Here is a 12913-nt window from a genome sequence, read left to right as displayed (position 1 = left end):
TAACTTCTATGCAGAGTACATCATGAGAAACACTGGGCTGGAAGAAGCACAAGCTGGAATCAAGATTGCCGGGACAAATATCAATAACCTCAGATATGCAGATGACACCACCCTATGGCAGAAAGTGAAGAGGAACTAAAAAGCCTCTTGATGAAAGTGAAAGAGGAGAGTGAAAAAGTTGGCTTAAAGCTCAACATTGAGAAAACTAAGATCATGGCATCTGGTCCCATCACTTCATGGAAAATAGATGGGGAAACAGTGGAAACAGTGTCAGACTTTATTTTTCTGGAGTGATTTTTTATTTTTCTGCAGTGATTTCTCCAAAATCACTGCAGATGGTGATTGCAGCCATGAAATTAAAAGATGCTTACTCCTTGGAAGAAAAGTTATGACCAACCTAGATAGCATATTAAAAAGCAGAGATATTACTTTGCCAACAAAAGTCTGTCTAGTCAAGGCTATCGTTTTTCCAGTGGTCATGTATGGATGTGAGAGTTGGACTGTGAAGAAAGCTGAGCACTGAAGAATTGATGCTTTTGAACTGTGGTGTTGGAGAAGACTCTTGAGAGACCCTTGGACTGCAAGGAGGTCCATCCAGTCCATCCTAAAGGAGATCAGTCCTGGGTATTCATTGGAAGGACTGATGCTAAAGCTGAAACTCCAGTACTTTGGCCACCTCATGCAAAAAGTTGACTCACTGGAAAGACCCTGATGCTGGAGGGATTGGGGGCAGGAGGAGAAAGGAACGACAGAGGATGCGATGGCTGGATGGCATCACCAACTCGATGTACCTGAGTTTGAATGAACTCTGAGAGTTGGTGCAGGGAGGCCTGGCATGCTGCAGTTCATGGGGTCGCAAAGAGTTGGACACGATTGAGTGACTGAACTGAATTGAACTGAACTGAAGCAATATATAATATTTGAAGGGTGAGAGTAGTATGACTTTGAAAGCAACATAGCATGAACACAGTACTGAGATGATGAAGCAGCTTTGATGAACTTATCCATAAGTAAGATAAAATTAAGTTTTATGTTAAATCATATGGTATCTTAAGTTTACATATTAAGTCATCTTAAGAGCATAAAATTCTTGAATACATACTTACCAAAAATATTTTTCCCAATTAAATGGTCATTCCAAATTGCATTGTATATAAATTAAAATAGAAAAATAAATTTTAAATACGAGCACATTCTTGCTATTCTAATAAAATGTATTTAAAATTACTCTTTAATCTGTTATCTGTTTTACACACTTTTTTCTTTTCAGAAGGAAAAACAGTTCTGAAGTTGTCGTTTTTTCTTGTATTTTTGTAAAGATTTCCTACAATGTTTTCTTTACTATTAAGAAATTTTAAACTAAGGTAAATTCAAATTTGGAAATTAGTATCCACACACCTCTTGATTCCTTGGCCATCTGAGTGTTCAAGAAGCTTCCAATACAATTGTTTACCTCTTGGATCTCTGCCATCATCACCAATAATGCAGGATGGGTACAGTGTGTGTTAGACACGTGCAGGCCCCTGAAATTAATGCATTTGCTCTACCTAGATACTCTGTAAACTTGCCCATTTTTTCAGGAATATGCGACTTAGATAAAAATAGTGATAGCATCTTAGACTTTTTTCAATTCACTACAAATCTTCATCATTATTAAATTCACAAGATGAAAATGACTAAGTATGTAGAATGCTCACTCATTTTCCTTCTTAATTTTTGCTTTAATTCCATTAAATTTTCCACTAATTTGATGGTGTCAGAACTTTCATTTTAGGCAGATGAGTTTATGTAGAAATATCTATTGAAGATGCATTTTATAACTACGCAAGGTGGACTGAGATATGTGATAAAAAATCAATAAAACTCAAAAATATCAATTTAATTGATATTTTTACATAGTAACTATTATTTTATTGTAGGATCAGTTGCTTGTTTCATTACTTATTACCAAATAAGCTAAGGATACCCTGATCTCATTAAAAACTTATGTCTTAAAAGATTTACTTCTTTATTATTTCAAATATTTAGTTTAAGAAAGCTATGGTACATATACACAATGGAGTATTACTCAGCCATTAAAAAGAAAACATTTGAATCAGTTCTAATGAGGTGGATGAAACTGGAGCCTATTATACAGAGTGAAGTAAGCCAGAAGGAAAAACACCAATACAGTATACTAACCCATATATATGGAATTTAGAAAGATGGTAACAATAACCCTGTGTACGAGACAGCAAAAGAGACACTGATGTATAAAACAGTCTTATAGACTCTGGGAGAGGGAGAGGGTGGGAAGATTTGGGAGAATGGCATTGAAACATGTAAAATATCATGTATGAAACGAGATGCCAGTCCAGGTTCGATGCACGATACTGGATGCTTGGGGCTAGTGCACTGGGATGACCCAGAGGGATGGTATGGGGAGGGAGGAGGGAGAGGGTTCAGGATGGGGAACACATGTATACCTGTGGTGGATTCATTTTGATATTTGGCAAAACTAATACAATTATGTAAAGTTTAAAAATAAAATAAAATTTTAAAAAAATTGAATACTTTTCAGGAATAAACTATGAATTCACAAGTAGAAATATTTAATATCTTTTCTTTTTTGCTCTGATTTCCAGAAACTCTAGAAATTTTCTTTTAATCACAGATGAAAGACTTGGCTGCACTTTTAATAGAAACTGTTGTCTTATAAGAAACAAATTATTTTCAACTGTGAATTTCACATAAATTTAAATTTTTCACTCTATTTTGAGTGAACAGATGATAATTTGGCAGCAGATTTTGCCCAAAAAGCAATAATTTAAGTGCATTTTACCTCTTTTAAGATTTTTTAAATTTTCTAGAATTTTTGTCCCAATTATAAATTCCTTATGTTTTATTTCTTTTTATCTACAACTGAATTTTTGTTTGAAGCAAGACAATGTCTTATCCTTTAGCCATATATTTCCATTTTGCTGGGACAGTCCCAGATTATACCATACTGTCCAGGCATCCAGCCAGGTTAGTATTTTCCCTGAATTTTATACTTTCAAAAATAAGTAGTTATTAATAGATGCATAAAATGAAGCAAGATGGCTTATAATTCTAGTTCTTGCCATGACAGTTTGTGAGAGGCATGTTCAGCAACACTATGCTTAAACCTAAAAGGTGTACAGTAGTAACTAGAATCTCCACTATTTTCTACATGCAATACAGCAAAGAGCTCCCTTTCAAGGACAATATACAGACCACTCACAGGGAAAGAGTTTAGGTTGAAACTCTAACACCAGAGACAGCTAATGCCTTCTGGTCTTGGATGGTAGTGGGAAAAGTGTTTGACATGGCTGCAACAGGTATGTGTTCACTTAGCATTCTATCCAGTTGTTCTGTGGACCGCGTCACAACCTCAAAGAGGCAGGAAACTATCAGGTCATGAGTAGATCAAGTCAGAGGAAAGGTACTGGTTTCTCATGTATGCAACTGGCCTGTGACTACAATGTGTAGAGAAAATAAAGGTTGAGTAAGACTGTTGTTGAGAGTATAGAGTAGTGCAGCCCAACAGAGTTGCTAGCCATGATTATTTAAATTTAAATTAATTAAAATTAAGTTAACAAATCAGTTTCTCAATCACTTAGCCCCATCTCAAGTGCCACATCTAGCTAACAACCTACAGCATTGGTCAATGTGGTACAGAACATTTCCTTCACTGCCGAAATTTCTATAGAACAACATGGATATAATATATACCCTTTTGCTACAGTAGTTCTGTGATCACTGTAAGTTTAAATCTACAAACATTCTTTTTGGTAAGCATTTATATTCCATATCGAACTCTTCAGCACTCATGGACTCAAAAAACCCAGAATTCATTGTAATGAAAAATTAGAACTATATCTTTTACTAAGGAAGGCTGATAAGGAACGTAAGTTTCACACACACACACAAAATGTTGACATCCGTCATTCACCTTGGGAACGTAAGACTTCCCTCGTGGCTCAGACGGTAAAGCGTCTGCCTGCAATGTGGGAGATCTGGGTTCAGTCCCTGGGTTGGGAAGATCTCCTGGAGAAGGAAATGGCAACCTACTCCAGTATTCTTGCCTGGAAAATCCCATGGACAGAGGAGCCCGGTAGGCTACAATCCATGGGGTCACAGAGTCAGACACAACTGAGCGACTTCACTTTCTTTCTTTCTTTTCTTGGGAACATAGCAATGTCACTGAAAACCATAAGAAACAAACCTTGTTTACTTAGTTCAGTTCAGTTCAGTCGCTCAGTAGTGTCCGATTCTTTGCGACCCCATGAATCGCAGCACGCCAGGCCTCCCTGTCCATCACCAACTCCCGGAGTTCACCCAGACTCACATCCATCGAGTCAGTGATGCCATCCAGCCATCTCATCCTCTGTCGTCCCCTTTGCCTCCTGCCCCCAATCCCTCCCAGCATCAGAGTCCTTTCCAATGAGTCAACTCTTCGCATCAGGTGGCCAAAGTACTGGAGTTTCAGCTTTAGCATCATTCCTTCCAAAGAAATCCCAGGGCTGATCTCCTTCAGAATGGACTGGTTGGATCTCCTTGCAGTCCAAGGGACTCTCAAGAGTCTTCTCCAACACCACAGTTCAAAAGCATCAATTCTTCGGCGCTCAGCCTTCTTCACAGTCCAACTCTCACATCCATACATGACCACTGGAAAAACCATAGCCTTGACTAGACAGACCTTTGTTGGCAAAGTAATGTCTCTGCTTTTGAATATGCTATCTAGGTTGGTCACAACTTTCCTTCCAAGGAGTAAGCGTCTTTTAATTTCATGGCTGCAGTCACCATCTGCAGTGATTTTGGAGCCCAGAAAAATAAAGTCTGACACTGTTTCCACTGTTTCCCCATCTATTTCCCACGAAGTGATGGGACCAGATGCCATGATCTTCATTTTCTGAATGTTGAGCTTTAAGCCAACTTTTTCACTCTCCACTTTCACTTTCATGAAGAGGCTTTTTAGTTCCTCTTCACTTTCTGCCATAAGGGTGGTGTCATCTGCATATCTGAGGTTATTGATATTTGTCCCGGCAATCTTGATTCCAGCTTGTGTTTCTTCCAGTCCAGCGTTTCTCATGATGTACTCTGCATAGAAGTTAAATAAGCAGGGTGACAATATATAGCCTTGACGTACTCCTTTTCCTATTTGGAACCAGTCTGTTGTTCCATGTCCAGTTCTAACTGTTGCTTCCTGACCTGCATAGCTGTCTATTTCTTCAAAATAACCTATAGGAATCTATATATAAATATAGGGAAAATAATGATATTCCACTAACTGATCTATGAATTGGATACTTCCCTTCATTTATTTGGAAACCAACAGAGACTGCTGTACAACTTACATTGCCATATACACACTGCCTTCAGCCTTTTCTCTGCTGGAAGATATAAACCCTTAAGGGCAGATAACACATAACTACAGCACAATGAATAGTTCACACCTAATTAGCACCAACTTCTGGGTTGAACTCCAAACTCTGCCACTTATTAGCTGTCTCTCTTTGGGCAAATTACTTAAACTTTCTGTGTTCTGGTTTTCATAGTGTAAAATGGGGATAATGAAAACATCATAAAGGTGTTTTGAGGGTTAAATGAGTTCATCTACATGAAGCTTTTAGACTACTGTCTGACACAGAATAAGCCCACAGCATAAGATAGTTGTTATTCTTGCTAGTATTTTTATTATAAGAATAATAATTACTAAATACTTAATCCTTCATTCAGTTTACAGGTGTGGCAACATTTTAACCATCCTAGAGATATTTATCTCAGGAATCTTAAAAAAAATGTTAAAAGAGGTATTTCTTAACACTGATGTGATAACGGCTTTAGATCTCTTTTCATTATGTCCTAATTTCTTAAAAGTGACAAATAAACTGTTTTCAAAAGCTCTCTCAGTACCTCATATTGAAAAAGATGAAAATTATCATTTAAAATCACAATTCAGTTAACCTGATTATTAGTTTATCTGCTGCCTCTAGTTGCAGATATGGTTCCAACTTGAAACTGCAGAAATGGCAAAAAGCAGACAATTTCAAAATTGCTGCTGAATGCAGCAGCCTGGTTCTGAGAATCATGAAATGTCTCCGCAGGACATTCTGTCCTCTCCCAGGCAGGCGTGGAGCCACTGGCTCCCTCGTGCTGTCAGGAGACACTGAATACTCCTGCTGAGAGGCTCACACAGCACAATACAACTACTTTATGCTCCCCAGACTCAGACTGGAGGACTAAAATTCCTGGATTCTAAAAACAGAGGGGGACTGTAGCGTATTTTGGGGTGCCAGGGTAGCTATAGCAAATAAATAAAAGATGCATTTCAGCAACAGATTGTTAATCTACAGGTTTTATTTTTTAAAATTTGGATGTAAGTAGAGATTTTCAGTCTTTTTCTTTTTTGAAGTCATTTCTTCTTTTCTCAAGTCTTGTGACACATGGCTGAGAAGGAGGGGGTACACATGAATCCAGCCACAGCACCAGTCTTTTCACCATCCCGAGGTTTTACCCCCATCCATGTGCCTCCCTCACACTGGTCATTTTCTGAAGCCTAGATCATGTTAACAATCCATCAGGTGCAGTGTCAGTTTCAAATCATATTATCTAGGGAAACAAGAAAACAGGCAGCAGAACATTGGTATGTACAATAGTCCAAAGCACTCAGCCAAGTCAAAACATTTTTTAAAAGATTCTTCTATAGTTGTCTATTGCTAATGATTTTGATTAGAATAAAGAAGGTGAAAGAAGGTACAAGTCAAGTGATAGGTTTTCTTCAGTGGGAAAAATGGCTGGAAACGGAGTAACAGGCATCTTTAAGGGTCTGAATTTTGTAGGTGTAACTACATAAGCAATGTTAACTCCATTTCTCATACCAGGAGCCCTCTAGAAAATAAAAGTAGTTCTAGTGTGGTCATGTTATAAGCCAATAATGTACAAATTAGCAACTATTCATTTGTTCACAATATGCATATTTATAGAGTAGTTAGGTACCACTTGTAAGTCCTTTAAAATTCTATAATACATATTAAAGTAGTGGTTATTGGTCTGACATATGCTGCTCTTGAGTCTATCAATTAGATAAAAAGCAGTGCTTTGTGAAATGCAGTGTTATATCTTAATGCCACTGGTGATAGAAAGTAGTTCCCTTCAGTTCAAATCCTGTGCCCTTATTTGCTGCTTGCTGACGTAAGCAATAAGTACCCCTCTAACTAATGGCATCTACACATTTCTGTAACTTGTATTTAATGATGGTGTATCTGGTGATTGTAAAAATATTAGACAGATATAAAAGCTTATAATATATATTAACTGTTAATGCTGAAAAAAAAATAAAATAAAATCACAATTCACACTTTCCTGCTTTTCAGTCATCCCTAAAATAAAATCCTTCCTTTGATGTATTAAATGCATTTTGCTAGAACCATACACCAGATCCAGCTGGATAACACATATTTCCTCTCTTAAGTCATACGCCCTTAAAGAGGCCTATTCAGCTTGAGATAAATGATATCTATGTTAATAAAGACTAATAGATGCAAAAACATTGGGAAGAAATGACGAACATCTGAAAAGTTGCCAAGACCAAAAACCCTGCCTTGAGTAAAGAGAAACCAGTGAATTTGTAAACACAGAAGTTGTCAACGTTACTCCATACTGCTTTGTAAATTGTAAAACGCCTGTGAGGAAGTTGTGCCAAAAGCGAGCGTTTCACAGTAACAGTTTACATTGTGTCTCTCCATGCACTGACTGTATTTACTGTATCACGCGAGGACGTATCCCGGAAATACCGGTGGGCTACATTCTCCCAGCTGCACCTCCCCCTATGTGAAAGAGCTTATATTTTTTTCTTGTCGGGGTGCTTTAAGGAGAACGTTATAAAAAATGACCATCCAAGGGAGTTGAATGACAGTACGTCTATAAATGGATGCATGAAGGGGCTGAGGAATTTTCCAAAGAATTTGCAGAAAAATGGAACTAATTTAGAATGTTGCTCAAAAGGGCGGCAGAACTCTAAATATTTACTTGTTTTGTAGAATTCCTTTTATCAGATTTGTTTAATGTAGGGAATTCCACATTAAGATATGTCTAATGTACATTTCCCTATGGGTTTTAATATCAGTGTCTTTAAGGTACTCAGTGGAAAGAAGAATCACGTAGGATATCTGAACTTGAATAGTCCCTAGAACTTCTCTGAGCCTCTGTTAATTCATTTTTGCAATAAGAATGATAATGCTTCCCTTAGCATCTTCATAAAGAAATCATCAGCTTGGGCCAAGAAGTGCAGGTAAGTGAGAAGTAAGAAAGCAGATGCAGAAACTCATAATCATGAGCTTTCTCCCAAATATAAGAGGAAAAATCAAGAATAAATACCTTCTAATAGGCAAATTTTAAAATTACTCATTCATTTTCCTAAAATTTATTCTGAAATTTAAAAAGTTTACTAGAAATTATTGTGTGTGTGTTAGTCACTCAGACGTGTCTGACTCTTTGCAGCCCCATGAACTGTAGCCCACCAGGCCACCCTGTCCATGGAATTCTCCAGGCAAGAAGACCGGACTAGGTTGCCATTCCTTTCTCCAGGGGATCTTTCTAAGCCAGGGATCGAACCTGGGTCTCCCGCATTGCAGGCAGATTCTTTACCATCTGAGCTACCAGGGAAGCCCCATACAGAATCTACTAATGACATCTATATTTTCAGATACCCCAAAGCATAAACTAATCAATAACATGTTAAGTGACTACTTACATCACAGAAATGTATGTTTAATTCATTTATCCAGTAAATATTAGTTAAATACCTTTGGAGAGCCACTTTAATTAGATGACTAAGAACCTGGGCTCTGAAACCAGATTGCCCAGGCTCCATTATAAGCTCCCCCTACCTACTGTGTGATCCTGACTGAACAAATTATATAACCTCTCTGTGTCTCAGTTTCTTCATCTATAAATTGGGGATAATAATAGTACTTACCTCAATAATAACACTTACCTCAAAATTATTACAGTATTATATATATATATATTTTATAATATATGAAAAGGAAGAGTTAAGAATGACTCAGAACTTTCTGACTGAGTGATTCTAGCCATGACTGTGCCAAAAAAGAGAAGAAAGAGCATCAGGTTTAGAAAGAATATAAATCTTTGGATATATTGAACTTAAAAGTAGATCATACTGAATGAAAGTACAACAGGCAGGCAGTTATATCATGCTTGATCTTGGGCAAGATCTGGGTTGTAGTTACAGTTTTGTATGCATATGAATATCAATTAGAAATGCTGAGACTGGAGAAAATCAACCAGTAAATACATGATATGACATGAGCAGTGAGGACAGATGAAACCTCAAGCATGGATAGATGAGGAAATACTCAAGAAAGAGAAATCAGAAAACTGCAATGTGCTGGAAACCATAGATAGGAAACTCCCAAAAGGAGTAAGCAATTAACAAGACTGAACACTCCAGAGAGATAAAATAATACAGACTGGGGAGTATGAGTGGATTTGTGAATTAAGACGTCATTGTTGATCTTTCCAAGAGCATTTTCAGAAGACCAGTTAAAGGAGAAAACAAAGAGTAAAACGAAAAGATTAAAATAGTGAAACAGTAAGACTACTTGGGGGTTGGATTTCAAGGAAAAGGGGAAATTTAGAACAGTAGTTACAAAAGGGGGCACAGGATTGGAGGGACTGCTTTTTTTCATTTTAGGTTGAGAGAGGATTGAATTTTTTAGAGGTTGAAGTGGTGGTGGTAAAAATTTAGTGTTACTTTGAAGATATCTAGACTATATTAAATACATTAAATGCTAGGCACTGCACCAACTGTTTACATGTAGGATTTTAGTTAATGTTACAAAAATTCTATGAATAGTTATTTTTGCAGAGAACATGCTAAGAGTGATAAAGATGAAAAGAAACTGCTAATGGTCACATAATCAGTAAGAGTAAAGGTGAATCAGAGTCTAGCTGGCCAAATTTAAAAGTGCCTGTTCACTACTCTGTAATGTCTTAGAAGGGTGACAGAGATTGACAATATCAGTTGGATTGATGGTAAAGGAGTAGGTGGGATGGGATGAGATCAAGAGGAGGGGTGAAATGGGTACCTAGGAGAGCTCACTTCTGAGACTAGCAGGTATAAAGAAAGGCAGACTTTGGAAATACATATGCTTGTAGCTCTCAAGCAGGAACTAAGAAAAGACACTTATTTTATCAATAAAGTGACAGTACACAGTCCATGGCTGGGAGAAACGGCGTGAATGCTGAGTAGAAACTAGATAAAAATCTGCTAAAATGCTGAGAATTGACCAAGTTCAAATGTAAGAAAAACTGCTGCTACTGCTACTGCTGCTAAGTCGCTTCAGTCGTGTCCGACTCTGTGCAACCCCATAGACTGCAGCCCACCAGGCTCCCCCATCCCTGGGATTCTCCAGGCAAGAACACTGGAGTGGGTTGCCATTTCCTTCTACAATGCATCAAAGTGAAAAGTGAAAGTGAAGTCGCTCAGTCGTGTCCAACTCCCAGTGACCCCATGGACTGCAGCCCACCAGGCTCCTCCATTCGTGGGATTTTCTAGGCAAGAGTACTGGAGTGGGGTGCCATTGCCTTCTCCATAAGAAAAACTAATGGTATTATATTCATATTGTCAAACAACCAGAATCAAAATATCACAAATTTTTTAGTTAGGCAAAAATTCATAACTTTTCTAAAATATATATATTATACATATTATTTATATATGTGTATACAAAAGCTTTTCTACTACATTTGATAAAGGTTTGAGAAAGAACATAAAAAAGAAGAGATGGAGAAATTAGAACACATAAACTAAATAAAATGGGAGCACTGAATATGAAATAGAAAAGGTGAAACAAACTAGATAAAAGTAAAAGACCATCATATAGTCCAGTTGTTTTTAAACATGACTTCTCATTAGAAACATACTTGGAGCTTTGGAGGAAAAAAGCATCACCTGGGCATTAGAATGCCATATTTCTATTTTTAAAAAATACATATGCAACAAACAACAAAGGCTTACTGTACAGCACAGAGAACTATAATCAATATCTTGTAATAACCTATCAGTTCAGTTCAGTTCAGTAGCTCAGTTGTCTCCGACTCTTTGAGACCCCATGGACTGCAGCACGCCAGTACTCCCTGTCCATCACCAACTTTCAGAGCTTACTCAAGCTCATGTCCATAGAGTCGGTGATGCCATTCAACCATCTCATCCTGTGTTGTCCCCTTCTCCTGCCACCCTCAATCTTTCCCAGCATCAGGGTCTTTTCCAATGAGTCTGTTCTTCACATCAGGTGGCCAAAGTATTGGAGTTTCAGTTTCAGCATCAGTCCTTCCAGTGAACACTTAGGACTGATCTCCTTTAGGATGGACTGGTTGGATCTCCTGGCAGCCCAAGGGACTCTCAAGAGTCTTCTCCAACACCACAATTCAAAAGCACCAATTCTTTGGTGCTCAGCTTTCTTTATAGTCCAACTTGCACATCCATACATGACTACTAGAAAAACCATAGTCTTAACTAGACGGACCTTTGTTGGCAAAATAATGTCTCTGCTTTTTAATACACTGTCTAGGTAATAACCTATAATGGAAAATAATTTCAAAACTAATATGTGTATATGTAAAACTGAATCACCTTGGTATGCACTGAAAACATGTAAGTCAACTATAGTTCAATAAAATACATACATTAAGGAAAAAACTCATGGCCTTAAAAGTGAACACTAATCAGCATGCCTGTATGATTTCTACCAGTATGATTTCTGAGTGGGTATAAAGCAGAGGCATCTCCTGCATTGAAGGCGAATTCTTTACCACTGAGCCACTGGGGAAGCCCCATCAGACTGGTTCCAAATTGGGAAAGGAGTATGCCAACGCTGTATATTGTCACCCTATTTATCTAACTTATATACAGAGTATATCATGAGAAATGCTGGATGAAGCACAATCTGCAATCAAGATTGTGGGGAGAAATATTAATAACTTCAGATATGCAGATGACACCACCCTTATGGCAGAAAGTGAAGAAAAACTAAAGAGCCTTTTGATGAAGGTGAAAGAGGACAGTGAAAAAGTTGGCTTAAAACTCAACATTCAGATGCGCCACGGCTTCGGTAGCGACTGCCTCTCTACGCGGGTGTGAGCTTCGCCAGCCCCTCCCCCAGGAGACCGTTGCAGTCGGCCAGCCCCTGCTCCTTGGTAACCATGTGTGACCGAAAGGCCGTAATCAAGAATGACGATATGTCGGAGGAGATGCAACAGGACTCGGTGGAGTGTGCTACTCAGGCATTGGAAAAGTATAATATAGAGAAGGACATTGCGGCCCATATCAAGAAGGAGTTTGACAAGAAGTACAACCCCACCTGGCACTGCATCGTGGGGAGGAACTTCGGTAGTTATGTGACACATGAAACCAAACACTTCATCTACTTCTACCTGGGCCAAGTGGCCATTCTCCTGTTCAAATCTGGTTAAAAGCATGGACTGTGCCACACACCCAGTGATCCATCCAAAAACAAGGACTGCAGCCTAAATTCCAAATACCAGAGACTGAAGTCTTCAGCCTTGCCTAAGGGAACATCTCCATCTTTGAACCTTTGTTGTGTTTTGTACAGGGCATTCTCTGTACTAGTTTGTGGTTATAAAGCAATTAGTAAAACAGCTTACATTTGTATTTATTTTCTATTCCATACCTCTCTGCCCCATGTTTTTTCTCTTCAAAATCCATTCCTTTAAAGAAATAAATCTGTTGAAGTGTGCGTTAATTACCGTTTGTTCAAATAATCTATTGAAGATGGCCTATTACTTGATCTTGGGTAGGTTGGTGGGAGTGATTCCTTGAAGTTTTTGTGGAATGTAATAGACTAGCCTATTCAACACTCTGGAGTTT

At 38.1% G+C, this 12913-nt stretch overlaps 1 protein-coding gene across 1 annotated transcript; it reads left to right on the top strand.

Moving 5' to 3' along the window:
• The first annotated feature begins 12131 nt into the window (after nt 1-12131).
• LOC113894434 (dynein light chain 1, cytoplasmic-like) lies at nt 12132-12701 on the top strand. Its single transcript, XM_027544858.1, has one exon. The coding sequence runs from the start codon at nt 12229-12231 to the stop codon at nt 12496-12498; it is 270 nt and encodes an 89-aa protein (XP_027400659.1). The 5' UTR covers nt 12132-12228; the 3' UTR covers nt 12499-12701.
• The last annotated feature ends 212 nt before the right edge of the window (nt 12702-12913 follow it).

The sequence above is a fragment of the Bos indicus x Bos taurus genome, chromosome 6, assembly GCF_003369695.1.
Source record: "Bos indicus x Bos taurus breed Angus x Brahman F1 hybrid chromosome 6, Bos_hybrid_MaternalHap_v2.0, whole genome shotgun sequence".
NCBI classification, from domain to species: Eukaryota; Metazoa; Chordata; class Mammalia; order Artiodactyla; family Bovidae; genus Bos; species Bos indicus x Bos taurus.
This window is presented reverse-complemented; position numbering and strand designations above follow the sequence as displayed.

Coding starts and splice junctions, on each gene's coding strand:
- LOC113894434 (XM_027544858.1), top strand. CDS start 12,229: ATGTGTGACCGAAAGGCCGTAATCAAGAATGACGATATGTCGGAGGAG.